The 16,390-nt window shown below is 55.1% G+C and overlaps 8 protein-coding genes across 8 annotated transcripts; 6 read left to right on the plus strand and 2 right to left on the minus strand.

Annotated features, from left to right (window-relative positions):
• The first annotated feature begins 35 nt into the window (after positions 1–35).
• Positions 36–2,386, plus strand: BO70DRAFT_366703 (ubiquitin-specific protease UBP1). The gene has a single exon (XM_025544403.1). It carries the CDS (start codon positions 109–111, stop codon positions 2,125–2,127), a length of 2,019 nt encoding a protein of 672 aa, XP_025394532.1. The 5' UTR covers positions 36–108; the 3' UTR covers positions 2,128–2,386.
• A 185-nt stretch (positions 2,387–2,571) lies between these two features.
• On the minus strand, positions 2,572–3,784 carry BO70DRAFT_433346 (EF-hand superfamily Ca2+-modulated protein; the record flags this gene model as incomplete). Its single annotated transcript, XM_025548404.1, has 3 exons — positions 2,572–2,944; positions 3,224–3,431; positions 3,685–3,784. 3 exons carry the CDS (start codon positions 3,782–3,784, stop codon positions 2,572–2,574), a joined length of 681 nt encoding a protein of 226 aa, XP_025394533.1.
• Positions 3,785–3,792: 8 nt separating this feature from the next.
• Positions 3,793–5,824, plus strand: BO70DRAFT_346362 (bifunctional C97 family peptidase/thioredoxin family protein; the record flags this gene model as incomplete). Its single annotated transcript, XM_025541542.1, has 4 exons — positions 3,793–3,907; positions 3,974–3,988; positions 4,058–4,279; positions 4,346–5,824. Exons 1-4 carry the CDS (start codon positions 3,872–3,874, stop codon positions 5,822–5,824), a joined length of 1,752 nt encoding a protein of 583 aa, XP_025394534.1. The 5' UTR covers positions 3,793–3,871.
• Positions 5,825–8,468: 2,644 nt separating this feature from the next.
• Positions 8,469–9,098, minus strand: BO70DRAFT_356726 (uncharacterized protein; the record flags this gene model as incomplete). The annotated part of the gene is made up of 1 exon (XM_025541946.1): positions 8,469–9,098. One exon carries the CDS (start codon positions 9,096–9,098, stop codon positions 8,469–8,471), a length of 630 nt encoding a protein of 209 aa, XP_025394535.1.
• Positions 9,099–10,531: 1,433 nt separating this feature from the next.
• On the plus strand, positions 10,532–11,001 carry BO70DRAFT_366705 (uncharacterized protein). Its single transcript, XM_025544404.1, has one exon. It carries the CDS (start codon positions 10,631–10,633, stop codon positions 10,856–10,858), a length of 228 nt encoding a protein of 75 aa, XP_025394536.1. The 5' UTR covers positions 10,532–10,630; the 3' UTR covers positions 10,859–11,001.
• Positions 11,002–12,286: 1,285 nt separating this feature from the next.
• Positions 12,287–13,083, plus strand: BO70DRAFT_366707 (uncharacterized protein). Its single transcript, XM_025544405.1, has 2 exons — positions 12,287–12,613; positions 12,861–13,083. Exons 1-2 carry the CDS (start codon positions 12,551–12,553, stop codon positions 13,008–13,010), a joined length of 213 nt encoding a protein of 70 aa, XP_025394537.1. The 5' UTR covers positions 12,287–12,550; the 3' UTR covers positions 13,011–13,083.
• On the plus strand, positions 12,610–13,827 carry BO70DRAFT_185685 (uncharacterized protein). The gene is made up of 2 exons (XM_025538471.1): positions 12,610–12,819; positions 12,894–13,827. Exon 2 carries the CDS (start codon positions 13,029–13,031, stop codon positions 13,656–13,658), a length of 630 nt encoding a protein of 209 aa, XP_025394538.1. The 5' UTR covers positions 12,610–12,819; positions 12,894–13,028; the 3' UTR covers positions 13,659–13,827.
• A 1,658-nt stretch (positions 13,828–15,485) lies between these two features.
• On the plus strand, positions 15,486–15,695 carry BO70DRAFT_302228 (uncharacterized protein; the record flags this gene model as incomplete). The annotated part of the gene is made up of 1 exon (XM_025539741.1): positions 15,486–15,695. A coding segment is annotated over one exon (210 nt), but the record flags the coding sequence as incomplete, so codon positions are not given.
• Between the last annotated feature and the right edge of the window lie 695 nt (positions 15,696–16,390).

A 16,390-nucleotide genomic window follows, 5' to 3' on the forward strand; every position in this document is an offset into this window, starting at 1 on the left:
TATGAATCGTCACTTTTGGCTGCTCTTCTCCTCGAGTGATGTCCCTCGCCTCCCTCGTCTCCACCACCGCGTCCCTATGCCGTGCTCCCGTTTCTCGCTCCACCAGCCATGAATGCTCGCAGAGAGGGCATTGACTTCTCCGCTCGGAATCCCTTCACCAACGCGCAGTACCGCAGCAGCTATGGTACACAGCCGCCGTTTGCGCAGGGCATCCCCAACCTCATCGCCTCCATCCTCCTCGCCGTCATCTCCGTCCTCTTCTTCCTGAACTACTTCGGGCTGACCATCGCCTCCCTGGGTCGGCTCGTCTGGAAAATCCTGGTGCATCTAACACCGACACGCCTCGTCGCCGCCTTGGACTCCAAGGCCACGACAACCGACCCGGCCGACGAACCCACTCCCCCGATGACATTCGAGACCAAGAGCGAAGCCATGCAACGGATCCTCGGCCTAAATGACAGCTCTTTTTCCTCCTTCCTCCCTCGCACGCCGTCGCTACCCGGGTTCGGCACTTCCCTGTTGAGCAGCAAGAACAGCACACCGCCGGGGCTGGGGAATTGGGACAACTCATGCTATCAGAATAGCATCATCCAAGGCTTGGCGTCACTGCAATCACTGGAGGCCTTCTTGCGACAGAACGTGGAGCAGCTGGGGCAGAAGGTGTCGCTTTCGACACACCAAGCCCTGAAGGAGATCATCGAGCGGTTGAACAGCGCGGAGAACTACGGACAGCGGCTGTGGATCCCCGCGGATCTCAAGTCCATGAGCAGCTGGCAGCAGCAGGATGCGCAGGAATACTTCGCCAAGGTGGTGGATCAGTTGGATTTCGAGGTTCAGCGGGCGACTCGCCGACAGACTCGGAATATGGGCTTGAAGAAGACCGGTCCGCAAGAACATGTCATTGGAGCGGGCCCGGTCCAGAAGTTGGATGGGGATTCGACGCCTGAAGTGCAGGAGACGGGGAGTCAGAATCAGGTCTTCCGGAACCCGTTAGAAGGGCTCCTTGCGCAGAGGGTCGGCTGTATTCAGTGCGGGTGGACGGAGGGTCTTTCGCTGATCCCGTTCAATTGCTTGACTGTTCCGCTTGGTCCGAAGTTTGAGTACGATATTCGAGAGTGTCTGCATCACTACATGCATTTGGAGCCCATTGAGGGGGTGGAATGTGCTAAGTGCACCTTGTTGCGTGCGCAGACTCAACTTGTGAACCTCCTGAAGCAGATCGAGGACGACAATGAGACACCCGGCGAAACCCCCGACTCGTCGAAAATATCCGATGCGCTGAGAGATTCCGCCACGGAGCGTCTGCAGGCCGTGGAGCAGTCCCTAGAGGAGGAGGATTTTACCGAGAAGACCCTGTCGGAAAAATGCCATATCCCCGGAAAGAACCGCGTGTCCTCGACGAAATCGAGGCAGGCTGTCATCGCGAGGCCCCCCGAGTGTCTTGTTATCCACGTCAATCGAAGCCTGTTCGACGAAACCACGGGGATGCTCCGGAAGAACTACGCCGCGGTCAAGTTCCCCAAGGGCATCGATGTGAATCAGTGGTGCCTCGGAGGGGCCTCCCAGGGCCAGGCGGAGAAGGATTCCGAGGCATGGGAAACGAACCCCAGTATTTCGATGCTCCCTCAAACCGCCGGCGATGGGCCGGGCCGACACTACGAACTTCGCGCCGTGATCACGCACTACGGCCGCCACGAGAACGGGCATTACATCTGCTACAGGAAATACTCTGCCGAGACGTTCCCCGCCCATGTGCCGGACGCCGTGATCGAGGAAGACGGCGAGAAGGAGAGGTCGGACCGTTGGTATCGGCTCAGCGACGAGGACGTGCAGATGGTTAGCGAAGACAACGTCCTGTCCCAAGGCGGCGCCTTCATGCTGTTCTACGAAGCCGTGGACTACTCCCCCGACGCGGCGCAGGCGGGCGAGCCTGTTGCTCTGGAAGACGAAAGCTCGTCCACTGCCGCTTCGGATACCCTGTCCATGACCTCTGCCACGGCCGGTTCCTCGTCGGATGTGTCGCAAGCGACCAGCGTCTCGGCCTCGGTCAAGGTCGAGCCCGAACAGCCTGAACCCGAATCCAACCCCCCCGGCGACAGTGTCCCGGTTATGACGGATGTCGATTGATCCCCGCATCTGCATCTGTCTATCCCGACTTGCCATGCCAGACTGTGTACATCATTATGATACCCCGAAGTGCGACTCATTAGAAGGCGTTTTGAATTTCCCTTAACCTGCTGGTCCGACTCACCTCTAACGGTGACGGCATTGGATATCCTGGTCGTACCATACCTGCCATACACGAATTGAGCGGTTGTATAACATTCATTGCATGTACTTATGAAGATGTGTCTGTGGATGACAGCACGGATGCATTCGTTTTCTCTCTCGGTCATCAATTATCATTATCTAGAAAAAAACGAAAACGCCAACGCCACGCCACGCCAACGCCCGTAGCCCCAGCCAAACCAACCAACCCTAGAACCATAAATACCGAACGCAGCCCAACGCCCGCTTAAAAACTCAAACAACCTTCCCAAAAACCCCTCCCCCCCCTCAAACAAATAACCGTCAAAAAACCCCCGCCCTCGCCATAACATCCCTAAACTGCCCCCGACTCACCCCGTCACTAACACCGACCCCGCCATTCGCCTCGAGAATCATATCCTTGAGTAACTCATCGCCCAGCCCGTCCTCCTTCAACTCGCGCGCTATCCGTCGCAAATGCCCCAGGGTGATCGGACCGTCGGAGCCGCGCGTGAACAGCCGGAACGCGGCATCCACCTCGGCGAGCATGGCGGATGAGTCGTCGGACCGGGAGTGCAGCTTCGCGGCCGCGACGGTCACGAAGGGCGCGTAGGGCACGTAGCCGGTGTTGGTGGGGTCGAGGGCCGAGAGGATGGTTTGTAGTTCGTTGGGGGATGTGGGGGGGAGACCTAGAGCACTGGGTTTTGTTATTGTTAGTGATGGGCGTTGAGTTTGAGTGTGAGTATAATATGAGTATCAGGATTATTATCATTAGCAAAGCACCGTAGTGCTTCGTTTGCTTGTCATGTCCATTGAAATCGATATATATCAGGAGAAGAAGAAGAAGAAGAAGAAGAAGAAGAAGAAGAAGAAGAAGAAGAAGAAGAAGAAGAACAAAGCAGCCACGGGGGTGTGGGATGGGCAATGGGCAATGGAGAATGAAGAATGAGAATAAGGATGAGGATGGGGATCCTACACAAGCGCCTTCCTTACATCCTCCCTCGGAATAACGCCCTCCTTCTCATCCGCGAACTCCTCGACCGTCTCGTGGAACAGCTCGAAGACCTCCTTGATCTCGTTCTCTTCTTCCGCGCTGATGTCGTTCTCCTTGGCGAGTTTGGATTGGCGCGCGCGCCGTTTGGGTGCGGGGGAGGCGGTCGTGGGGGGCCGCGCTTTTTGGGGGGCTGGATTTGGAGATGGGTTAGTTTTGGGATGGGATGGAATAGGATTGGAGTTGGGGTTCAGGGGAATGAGAATATTTGGGGGGGAGGGTGCTTACCATCGTGTCTGGATGGTTGTGGTGGTGGTTGTCGCAAAGGGCGGATGATGTCAGGAAGGAGGATGGTTGGAGTTGGAGTTGGAGATCAGGCGCGGGGACGGGAGAGCCATTGACACTGGCAGGGACTGCGGCACGGTTTGGGGGTTCGACAGTTCTACAGCGTTCGACGTTCGACGGTTCGCCGCGTGATGGCGCTGCTGACGTAAAACGGGTGATGCCTGAGATGCCTGCGCCGCGGCCTTCTTGATTTAAATTCATCTTCATCATTCCCATCTTACTATTTGCACATTTCCCCCTCAAACGTTTAGGAGCCACTCCCTGCAGCAAGCATCCACGCCCATCGCCATGGATGTTGAGCTGTATGTGTATGACCTGTCCAAGGTGAATGATGATTCCTAGCCCTGGTTTGGTTTGAACCTGTCAGGATCCCCGGCTAATGCTGAGCAGGGCCTCGCGCGAATGGTATGGACGGACACAGGTCCGATTCCCCCCCCCCCCCAAAATGCACCGCTCTAACCCCTGCCTGCCTAGTACTCGCTGCCCTTGACGGGCACCCAAATCGATGCCATCTATCATACGGCGCTGGTGCTGAACGGCGTCGAGTACTACTTCGGCCAGGGCATCCAGACAGCCATCCCCGGCAGCACCCATCACGGCCAGCCCATGGAGAAGCTGCACCTGGGCAAGACGGAGCTCCCCGCCGACGTGATCGAGGAGTACATCCAGTCGTTGGCGGAGATTTACACCCCGGAGGTATGTAACGACGTGCTCTGAAACCGAGACCTGTCAGCGTACATCTCACACCTAACCCGTCATCAGTCCTACGACCTCTTCCTGCACAACTGCAATAACTTCACACAGGACCTGGCCATGTTCACGCTGGGCACCGGAATCCCCGAGCACATTCAAAACCTGCCGCAGACCTTCCTCAGCACCCCCTTCGGGCAGATGATGAAGCCGCAAATCGAATCGGCCCTGCGCGGTGTAACCCAAGGCACTGGCGGCACTGATGCTCGAGCGCCGGCTCCTGCAGCACCAGCCCCGGTGGCCGTTCCTGTTACCCAAGGCACGGTGCGAATGGCAAGCAGCCTGGCGCAGCTGGAGCAACACCTGGCCAGCGCGTCTCAGTCGTGCGCCGTCATCTTCTTCACCTCGGCGACCTGTCCGCCCTGCAAGATGGTGTATCCGACCTACGACGAGCTGGCCGAAGAGGCCGGGCCCAAAGCGGTGCTGATCAAAGTCGACATCAGCAGCGCGATGGACGTCAGCACGAAATACAGCGTGCGCGCCACCCCGACCTTCATGACCTTCCTGAAGGGCGCGAAACTGGACCAATGGACCGGGGCCAACCCAGCCCAGCTGCGCGGCAACGTGCGCGTGCTGGTGGAGATGGCGCATCCCCCCCATCCGCACCGCCAGCTTCGGCTCCCCAGCTTCGAACGCCCCATCACCAACTACGTCACCTACAAGAAAGTGCCGCCGCTCGACAAGCTCGTCCAGAAACTGCAGCCGCACCACGAAGACCCACGTCTCGTCTCCATCCTGGCCTTCCTGAAGCACCGCTCCACCACCCCAACAGCCGCCAACACCCCCCTGCCCCCCTCCCTCCCCTCCTTCGCCAGCTACCTGCAAACCACCCCGGCGCTCCTCCCCCTGGCCAACCAATTCGCCCTCGTCGACCTCGCCCGGCTGCTGTTCCTCGACCCGCGCGTCTCGGGCTACTTCGCCGCCGAAGACCCCTCGCACGCCACCCTCCTCACCCTCCTCTCCCCGTCCACCCCCCTCACCTCCTGTCCCTATCCTCTCCGCATCGTCATGCTCCAGCTCGCCTGCAACCTCTCCACCACCCCCCTCTACCACCCCAGCCACCTCACCCGGACTCCCGCCGGCACCCAACTCCTCAAGACCCTCCTCCACCTCACCACCTCCTCCCTCCTGGACCCACACACCAACCTCCGCGTCGTCGCGGCCTCCCTCGCCTACAACCTCACCGCCGAGAACCACAACGCTCGCTTCGAGTCCCTTCCCGACCCGCTGTCCGAGGAAGACCAGGTCGAGCTGACGGCGTCGCTGGTCGAGGCGATCTCCCAGGAAGAGGAGAGTCAGGAGGCGTTGCATGGGCTGCTCTTTGCGTTGGGGCTGTTGGTGTATGAGGCGGAGAGCGACGGTGCGGTGGTGGATTTGTGTAGGGTCATGGGGATTCAGGAGACGGTAGTCGGGAAGAGAGGGGTGGATAAGGTGAGCGGGGAGGGGTTGATTAAGGAGGTGGGTGATGTTTTGCTGGGGAAGGGGTTGTAGGTGTTTTGATTTTCGGTGGTGAGTGACCTGGTTTGGGGGGGGGGGTACTGTTTTGGGGTAGATGGGTCGATAGATGGGTAGATGTATAGGGAGGGAGGGAAGGAGAGTGAATGGATGGATGGTACAGGCTAGATGTATACTTCGTTCCTGGCTACATGGTTATACGTTATAATGTATTCTGCTGATTCATAGATAGAAATAGGTTAATCACTTCTTCATCATTATCGTCACCACCACCACCACCACCACCACCACTACTACTATCCTTAGTGTCTTTTCCACTCAACTCAAAGCTACATCTTTTCATATCATATTCCCTGGATACCCATCCAAGCACCACCCCCCAGCTACTACACCCCAGCTACTACACCCCAGCTACTACACCCCAGCTACTACACCCCAGTACACCAGAGCCAATACCCCATCTCCATCCCATCTCCGCCCCAAACCTTCCCCAGCAAGTAAGCTACCTTCTTCTTCTTTCTTCTCTTTTCTTCTCTTTTCTTTTCTTCTCTTCTCTTTTCTTCTCTTTTCTTTTTTTTTTTTTCCCTGATCCTTTTAGTCAGATCCTGTCAGACCAAGACTACCGTGGCTGGCTGGCTGGCTGGCTGGACTACTTTCTTTTTCTCCTTTCTTTTTCTCCTTCCTTTTCTTTTTTCTTTTCTTTTTTTTTTGACCCTTTTCCGTATAGTTTGCTGTGATGATGTGAGTCAGAGTGATAGTACCTGGCTAGTGGACTAGTACCTACCTACCTACCTACCTACCTACCTATCGATCTATCGATCTATCGATCTGGATAGGTGGATGGGTAGGTAGGTGGGTAACGACCTACTACTTAGCTGGGTAGTGGATGGTGCATAGTGCATAGTGGGTAGGTAGTAGTAAAGCATGTAGCATGTAGCATGTAGCATGTAGCATATCATGTACCCACACTCGTCCAATGGTGACTAGATTACAGATGAGATGAGATGAGATGAGATGATAGATTAGATAGAAACTTCCTCAGTCCTCTGTACCTGAGTATGTATGTATGGATGTATAGCAATATGGCAGTGCTGTAGTTATGGAGTATAATCTCATTATCTATATACTTATTCATCATGGATGGTAGATGGTCTTGGAGTGCAGTCCAGAAAGATTGAAGAAAGTCATGCGCAACAGACAGACAGATAGATAGATAGATAGCTCATTCGTTCTACTAGGCTGCTACCCTAGCATCCATGATCTCACCCACTCCAGGATCTACTACTTGGTTATCTATTAGCCATGATTACAAATATCTACTAACTATAATATACTCCGCACGAGCACGGTACACTCTCTACTACAGACAGACAGACAGCCATGCGGGCGAAGAATTAAGTAGATCAAATAAGGTAGGTAGGTAGGTAGGTAAATAATAGTATACTAAATAGGGTATAAAATAACATTCAGCCGCTGGAAAACGAATTAAGAGAAAAAGGCGCTTAAGCTAAAACCATTACGCTGCAAGTATCCTGGGTATGACGCTGAGCTATGCAAATGCAAAACAAATCCATCTAAAGTCACGCTGGAGCGGTGCTGTGTAACACGCTCGGGGTATGTGGCGAAGAGCGAAGAAAAGAAAGGGAGCAACAAAACAAGAAAGTCACTCGAAAGCGAGATGACACACATACAAGACGGGGTATCTGAACGTCCGACGCTGAAAGGCAGGGGGGAAAAACAGGGAAATAGCCACGATAACAGGAGGGGGGGGGGGCAGAGGCGGGGGGATAATTAATAATAAGAGGAAATAAGTAGAGGAAGGAAGCGGAAAACCGGCAACGCTGAAAAAGAAAAGCAGCTGATGGTTCGGGGCGTCTCTGACAAGTCCCAGAATGGTAAAATCACCACCAACACCATTGCGACAACGCACGAGACAGTGGGAGAGGGAGAGGGAGAGAGAGAGAGAGAGAGTCAAGAAGGTCAAGAGGAGAGGCCCTGACAATGGCGGTGAGGGCGCGAGGACTGATAGGCTCCGCGAAGACAGCAGGGCCCTGTCCGGCGTGCAGAAGGCCGCGAGGAAGAGGGGGATTTCGCTCAATGCGCCGACAGCGACCGCGAAATTAGCTAATCAGGCAGCGAGGGGGGCTCGGGCACCAAATCAGAGGCCGCCCGCCCGCCGCGCCTTCAACTCCGGCCTGCCAATTCCGCCCCGGTTGTCGCGCGTAACCTCGACCCGTGCACGTGCGCGCCCTCTGCCGTCATCGTCGTCGGTCCCATTCGAGAATCATCGGCTGATGCCAGCACCAGAGATAGCGTCTGCTGGGTGTCGATCACAGGGTCGCGTTCTCCCACCAAGGGGAAGAAAGGAAAAAAAAAAAAAAAAAAAAAAAAAAGGAAGGCGAAGGAGGCGACAAGAAGACGTATAAAAAGAAATTAAAATAAAAAGAAAGCACCGGTTAGGCGTGTGGTGGTTGCGTTAGTTGTTCGCATCTGGGAAACTGAATCGCCTGGCTCAGATCGGCGTCGATCGTTCGACAACCCTAATCTCCGGCAGAAACAGACCCAGGTCGGCGTGGGGTGACGAGGCGTGGGGTATCAAGGTATCAGAATGGTTGGTTGTGGTGATGTTACAGGAGACACAGGTTTAAAAAAAGGAAAGGACAGCAGCAGCCGGGGCCTCTTAGGCGCGGCACGCCGTGGCTTTCGACCCCGATGCAGTGCGTCGTTTCCTGTCGGGGACCGCCTTGCGCTTCTTGCGCTTTGCGTTCTCGCGCTCGGCCGTTGCCAGCTGTGCAACCCGCATCGCCTGCTGTGCTCTCGCATGGGCCTGCACTTGCGCCAGGAAACGCGCGCGCTGGGCATCTTCTTCAGCGGCGGCGCGCATCATCTGGATCTGCTGTTCCGTCGTCAGGTCCACCACCCCCATGGGGTCCTGCGCGGCCGACTCCTCGTCGATCGCGCTCTCCGATGGCGCCGCAGACCCCCCGAGGGGGAGGAGATCCTCATCCGACAGGTACGCGCTGGCCGTCGACGCCTCCGACTGGGGACTCAGCAGAGACTCGCGGTTGGGCCACGAGGGGAAGGCGCAGGAGTTGTTCATCTCGTAGCCATTGGAGAAGGAGCACTTGCGGGGGGTGATGTCGAGCAGCGAGTCATTGGGAGAAGGGGGTGGTGGAGGCGGCATGGAGGTGGGCGAGCAGGCACTGCCGTAGCTGAAGCTGAAGGAAACATTCTGGGTGCTAGTGGTCGCCTCACTCAGGGACGAGCGGACACTAGACTGGTTCTGACTCCAGGGGAGAAAGGGATACATGGTGATGGTAGTATCTGCGAGGACGGTTGAGAGTTGAGAGGTGAGAGTGGAGAGCGGAGGTGAATAAGTAGGTCGAGACCCTTGTTACTCTTAGAGTCTGTGGAGAGAGAGAGAAGAGGACCGAGGTAGATATAACTGTGTGGAGGTGGAGTGGAGGTGAAGGAGATCGTCGGAGTCTGGGGGGTCAAACCTCTGAGCGAGGGGAGGGGAGGGCAGTAGATAAAGCTTGGATGGTGGATGATGGATGATAAACTCCGCCGGCAGCGATCAAATGGCGGAGAGCAGATGATGGAGGGAATGTATAAATGGAAGAAGGGCCAGATCGATCGGGGAAGCGCCTAGACTCCCTTGCATCTCCCAACAGATAAGGCGTCGCGGGGGTGGTTGGCAGCAGTAACACTGCACCGCACTGCTTTTTCCTCTTTCCGATTTATTTTCCCAAAGCGAGAGAAATCAATCAGAAAAAGAAAAGCAGGGTAATCGCAGCCGCCCCACCGCCGACAGCCAACAGAAATAAGTACCAGTTGACAAAGCGGCCAGAAGAGTAAATTGGAATTTTCCGTACGCAGAGCATCCACTGGCAACCTGCGTGTCAAGCGCGGCGATCAGGCGGAAGGGGCGTCCCGGCAGCTGTACGATGGAGGCAGACGAATCATCCAGCGGGAGGATGAGCAGAGGAGGTGATGGTGATGATGATGATGGTGGAGACAACCCCAAATCATACGTGTGGGAGGAGATGTCCTGGGGAGGGGGGATGGGATGGGACATGCGATGCGATGAGTCCAGTGGGATAGAGTGACGAACTCCTAGAAAATGAGATCAGTGGGATGGCGAACAGGAAAGAGAGGGAGGAGGGGGGGGGTGGGAAGTACATCTGTTTTATTAAATTATTTTATTCCATTCTTGATTTAGGGAAATGTCGGTTCTTTTTTGTTTTTAATTTGGGGGTGGATTCGACAGAGACAATCTGACAGCAGACCCCGGTCAAGGGGGCGTGGATCTGTCGCGTTTCTTTTTGTTTTCCATTGATTGTGATTATTATTTATTATTTATTATTTATTATTTATTTTCTCGTCGCGCCCAATTCGGTCCACGGGCCGGGGAAGATCGGATTGGGGGGCGAGGCGTGGGGATCAAAGAATGAGTCAACCGGGACGGGGCCCGGACGCCGTTCCATATTCCATTCCCTTTCCCCTTTCATCAGTCCCGATTGGGATTATTGTTAAATCGTAGGAAGGAAGGTACATCTTCACCCCCATCACCTCCAGAGTACAAAGGCTGGCCTGCTGATACGAGTTCGGTCAATATAGGTACGCCCCTTCAGGGACGGAGGAGGCTGAGATTAATCAGAAACATCCCCTCGACTAGTCCGCCGTCCACCACGCCCGCCCCCATCTTCTGACGGAGGTTTCATGTACTTCCTACCCAATGGTCTGGCTAGTGTTGACTAGTTAGAGGCTGTACAGACCAACCTCGAGGTGACGAGGGAGGTATACAGGCAAACAGAAACAGGTATACACAACCCCTCCTTGATGACACGCCCTGCTCCCTTTCACCTCCTGCCAGCCTGCCTCCTACGTAGCTCGAACGCTTTGATCCGCAACCCTTTGGCCCTTGGGCGGTTTGGGTTCTCGTGCGTCGCAACGGGTTCTTGCGGTCTGCCTACAGCAGGTATCTGTCGGTCAGTCCAACCGTTCGTTCAGGCCAACCTTGAACGCTCACCCCCTCCCTGCCTGCAGCTCAAACAGCCAGACCCCTAATTCCCGGACAAATCACGACGCCGCAACCTCACCGCTCCTGTTGTTTGACGTCCTCGCAGCTGCTGGATGGGAATGTCGACATACATCCGCCCGCTGTATGTATGTATGTATGTCTGTATATACATCTGGCGATAACGGGCGGATGGTAGGCAGGTCGTATATCTGGCTAGGTAGGTGACCCAGCAGGTTTCAAACGCGTTTAGGCTTTTCGCGTCCGTCCGTCCCCGGGGCTACCTCCAACGCACCATGCATCCCGAGGAGGAGAGCTGCCACTGCCACAGCCACTGTCACCGTCACCCACTGGCTATCTATCTATCTAGTATCTAGTATCTACCTACCCGTGGTTCTTGATCTGGCGGTCAGTCAGGCAAACACACGACCGCCCCCTCAAGCCTCAAACTGATGGGTGGATGGCATTGTTGGCGGCGGCTGCGGTTCGTTCGTTTTCCTGACAAACGGAATATGTACTGATTGATTGATTGTGGATTGTGGATTGTGGATTGATTATCAATATCAGCTCGTGCCGCGACCGAGTCCGGAAAAACAAATGATGGCGGTCATCCGGTCGGTCGGTCAGGTAAGATGGGTAGGTACCTAACCCGCGCGCGGTATCCGCGGTGGGCCCCGGGTATTCCCTTATGCCCTCCTCTCTCTGCCTTACTGAGTATCGAGTATCTACCTACATGATAAATATCTATCTATCTATTCTGTACGCGTAGTAAGGTCCGTGTCCATCAGGGTTGTTCTTCCGTGTTGTACGTAGTACGTAGGTAGTAGGATTGCCAACAATCAACGCGTTTTATTATTACTATTCTTCTTCTTCTTTTGATCTTTCAACCATGGGGGCATGGCACACCCGCCCCAGGACGGACGCGAACCGCTGTCAACTCCAGACTGGCACCCCCGACCGTCCGACCGACAGACAGACAGGTCGTCTTGGCCTGGAACCGCCCAGAACAAAGAAATCGGTGGTTCCCCGTCGGCTCCCCGCGCGACCCACTGTTTTTGCTACAACCAAGAAATTCAATCAATCCAATCCTAATCCTAATCCTAATCAGAATTCTAATCCTGATCCTACCTTAGTTACGGAGTACGCACAACCCCGAATATCTCTCTACTACACTTTGTCCCTACTAATAGTAAAATGTAAAATTTGATATGATTCGATCTTCGACCCCAGAAACATGGATCTACTATAAGTATGGAGTACGGAGTATGTAAAAGTCACACCAACATCAAACCAACCTCACTGTGACTAATTGACTGACTGACTGATACTATGCCTGCCCTCCCGTTTAACCGTGCTGTGTCTGTGTCTCATCCCCTCAAAAAAAAAAAAAAAAAAAAAAAAAAAAAAAAAAAAAACTCAACTTTGTCCAACCTCATCCCCAGTTTATCCCACCCCATCCTCAATCCCCGAAGTGCGCCCCCAATCTAAGCATCTAACGGCCCCAGAATGCCGCCTCTCCCCCTCCCTCTCACTCTCACTGCCACTGCCACTGTCACTGTCACTGCCGACGTTTTCGCCGTCTTAGATGAGGGCGGGCGGAGGCGGAGTGTCCTCCCCCTCCTCCTCGGATGTTGTCCGCTTCAGCCCGGTCGGCGGTCGGAGGTCCAAGGCTGCTCGTGAAAGGGAACGGGATATTACCGCATTAGGATAACCGCCGCATCGGAAGGATTGAAGGTAGTTAGATGGGATGGGATGGTAAGAGGGTTAGCGAGGCTCTTGTGGCGAGAAACGGATTTCTTCGAGAGCTTAGTGAAGTAGTTAGCCTGTTAGTCAGTTAACTATCTAGACTACTAGCCGGTCAGGGTTGTTGTGGGAGGAAAAGCGAAGATCGCGATTCGCGCCCGACCAACCGAGCGACCGAGCGACCGTTCAGAGGCGAATGCACGGTTAATCAGAAGGGCCGAGACAACGACCTAACTAAGACGGCTAGGACCTCGGCATTGGCGGGGGTGTGCGTTTATCCCCCCCCCCCCCCCTTTCACTTTGACTTACTATGTATCTATGATGTTGGCTGACTGGGGTCAGCTGTCTTGGTTTCAGGTGTTTGTTGTTCCTGTTGCTGGTGCTGGTGTTGGTGTTGGTGTTGGAGATAGAGATCTAGGGCGCAGGGACAGCGTGTTTCATGCTTTGTTCACTGGATGAGTGGAAACAAAGTGCTTGATGGTTGATGCATCCATCAGCTGGTTGTGTGGCATGCAGGTTGACTGGTTGAGTGGTACCTTTGTTCTCTGGGTGTATGTACGTACGTTGGGGGGGGTTTTCTATCTATATCGATCGCGGACTAGGATACCCATGATTGTCATGTCATGTGTGTCATGTTTGCGATCGGTGTATCAGTGTGGCTCCGTACTTCTGACTGTTGAGTGCTGTAGATCGATTGTATGTATGCATGGATGGATGGATGTAGGTACTTTACGGTCAAACGATCTAATTGTAGACGGTGTTGCATATGTACCCCTGGATTTAGCATCCTCGCTTAATTTCCCACTACGCAGGATGGGTTCAGCTTCGATATGCGAAAGAGATGGATGGATCAATGGGATGGAGGCCGGTCAAAGCTTCATTGCCCCGGAGTCCACTGCGCACTATGATCTGAGTCCATCCATAATCAGCTGTCTGTGCTCTGTCCAGCTGTCAGTGCCAGTGTCAGTGCCAGACGCCCGACATAAGTACGACGAGGAGACTATCACAGCGACTATTAGAAACGCGGTGGATCGGGGGATGAAATGCAAGGCGGGTGATTGGCGGCATCAGCAGGACAATGAAACGGCGACAAAGAGTGTGCCCTGAGGCTGGCAGATGGGCGAGTAACCTCCTGGAATTGTGTGGTTGACAGCCAGCCCGGCCAGCCAGCCAAGCCCGCCCTGGCTGGGAGACCGACTTCCAGTCGTCCTTTGAACCTGCCGGGCGGGAAAAGGTCTAGACCGTCGCCGGGACTAATTTCCCCGGGGGCAAAATGATGGTGGAAACCCCCAGCTGGACTGACTGACTGGACTGGACTGGGTAAATTAAGACCGCCTCGATCCGCGATCAATCAATAGTCGCAGATGCCATTCTTGGGTTCGCGGGCTGCGGAACCGCTCTCCGGCGATCGAACCGCCGCCTCGGATTTCCCCACCGCTCGAGAGATCATGACTGATCCTTTCGTCCATTGGCATTGGGCTTCTTAGTTTGGCGGCCATTGGCCCCCCCCCGACAGGGATCGTCGCTTCCCAATTCGGTAGTCTGGAGCATCTACTTCCATCCTAGTCTAGCCACCACGGTAGCCACACTGATGGCGGTACTTCGTTCTACTCCATCTATCACTTTTTTCCCCAGTCACGACGCGGGTAGACCCGCGGAATCACGGTGCGAGATGCCACCCCCCTGTTTTGTTTTTTTCCCATCTTCTTCAGCAGGAACCGCGCCAGGGAAGCCGCACAGGGAGCTCTCCTGGTGGCTGCAGTAGTGCGCTGCGCGAGCCCCCAAGTACCCGGTACTTTGTCTGGTGATACATCCGCCGCCCTGATGTGTGGTGCATTGCGATGACGACAAGGAGACCCGACCGATGACGATTATCTGTCCATTCCTCTGCACATGCGCATTCCACCCAGGCTGGGACTCTGAGCTGCACGTATCCCTCCCCAGCATGTACGTAAAGGCCCTACGCACGTACATCTTCCCCGGGGGGGCAGAAGTACTCCGGACTCCAGATGGGATGGATGTACTCCGTACATACTACTGTAGAATGTACATGTACCGTGTACCTCCTCCCCTCCCCTCCCCACCGAGGCACATCCGCGCCTGCAGCCACAACATTCCAGACTTCCTCGAACCCAATGCCATTCCGATCCAGGCGATCGATCGACTGATTGGTGCACACCGGCCCATCTGCTTATCCCATGATCCCGGATACCCTCCTGCATTTTCCGTCCACCCACAGCTCGTCATGCAAGGCATGCCCCAGCTTACGTACGTTTACGTGGTGAAGAACACAGCTCCTGCTACCCCTCCATAGTCCATGCGCCCGCCAGTCCAGCCCGCTGCTTGCTTTCTATGTACATACATACATACATACCTACCTACACCTACATACTGTACTATCGACCTGTTTGCTCCCACACCACCTTGCAACATACACTTATCTACCGCACACCGTCTGCAGGGACGGTCAACCCCAAAAAGCGGTGATTCACCGCTCCCTCTGTTATTGGCCCTCATGATGCCATGCCAGCGGTTTGTTGGGTACTAGTAGAGAGCAATCAAAGTCGTTGGATCAGCTTTCTCGACTCGTTTGAGCTCCTCAGGCATGGTCGAGTGATGCATCCAGCCCTCGTTCTTTGGGACCTTTGTCTTCCCGACCGGGGCACAATCCCCAATGTGGATGAAACAGTGGAAGGGCACTAGAAGCTAGCACAGAAGATCCAGCAGGGCGGTTTCGGACTCCTCACCTCGCCCATCCTTCCTCCAGCCACGGCCTTGTCCGGAGCTTAAGGTACTTACCTCTGCCGGTGCCCCGGAGCTGGATCAATGAGCATGTATCGACTCTCTGGGGATGGCGATCGTCCCCCACCGTCCTTGGAGCGCTGCACAACACCCAGGAAGGACGGGAGCCCGAGGCTGGGGCACGGATCGTGAATAAGGTGTCCTCCTCGCAGCGGATGTAGCAGACGGATGCCTGGACGCAGTTCCGCCTGCACTGGCTTCCCGGTTTGGAGGGTTGAGCTCCAGTTCCAGCTCCATTCCTGGGCAGGCCGGAGACAGCTTCCCGGGGGCGATCATCGAATGGTGGCTCACATGGGAGCGACCCATCATCTGTATGATGTCGTATCCAGAGTATATTTATAAGTACTCCGTACGGAGTACCGTCTAAGTAACTATAGTACCTACACGGGGGGCCGCACATGAGGTGAGGTGTGGCGGAGACAGGTAGGTGGCTTGAGTCTGCACAGGAACTGATCTCCGGATAGGGACCGTCCACCGCCCAAAGTACATGTGCTGTGTACAGTTGCAACCCTCCAACCCTCCGAACCAACTGGACAGGTTCCCATTCAATAAGTATTCAGACTGCCGATCGGCAAGGCCGAGACCTACCCAAACCGGTTTCTTGGAATGAACATCGCCGTCACCGGTCTCTGCCTCCGTCGTCATTCCTCAAGTCCTCACTCTAACTGTCGCAGGGAAAACACATCCATCTGTCATCGTGTCTGTCCATCTGACCACGATACTGATAGTCGGCGCGCGCGGCTGACGATAGTACTCAATAACCCCCTGCACCTCCGGGCCTGCCGTGCACCGCTGCTATCTATCGATAAGCTCGCACATGGATTGTCCTACGCGACGCGGAGTGACAATGTCATTCCACTCCGCCGGAGTACGAACGCGACGTAGGACGACGGTGCGACATGAATGGGATCGTGCTGACGCTGAGTCGCTGACTCGATGCCCCCCCCAAACCCCTATTTTCTAACGCCATGGACGCGGAGAACTCCGGATTACCTTCTCCGCGTAAGCACGACAGCTGTAAGCAATGATAATGAGGT

Source organism: Aspergillus heteromorphus (assembly GCF_003184545.1).
Source record: "Aspergillus heteromorphus CBS 117.55 chromosome Unknown BO70scaffold_51, whole genome shotgun sequence".
Lineage (NCBI taxonomy): Eukaryota > Fungi > Ascomycota > Eurotiomycetes > Eurotiales > Aspergillaceae > Aspergillus > Aspergillus heteromorphus.

What these genes read in the sequence shown, in the direction of transcription:
- BO70DRAFT_366703 (XM_025544403.1), top strand. Translation starts at nt 109, where the DNA reads ATGAATGCTCGCAGAGAGGGCATTGACTTCTCCGCTCGGAATCCCTTC.
- BO70DRAFT_366705 (XM_025544404.1), top strand. Translation starts at nt 10,631, where the DNA reads ATGACACGCCCTGCTCCCTTTCACCTCCTGCCAGCCTGCCTCCTACGT.
- BO70DRAFT_366707 (XM_025544405.1), top strand. Translation starts at nt 12,551, where the DNA reads ATGGGATGGGATGGTAAGAGGGTTAGCGAGGCTCTTGTGGCGAGAAAC. An exon ending in GAAACGGATTTCTTCGAGAG is followed by an intron (nt 12,614 to 12,860) that starts CTTAGTGAAGTA and finishes ACTTTGACTTAC; the next exon opens with TATGTATCTATGATGTTGGC.
- BO70DRAFT_185685 (XM_025538471.1), top strand. Translation starts at nt 13,029, where the DNA reads ATGGTTGATGCATCCATCAGCTGGTTGTGTGGCATGCAGGTTGACTGG.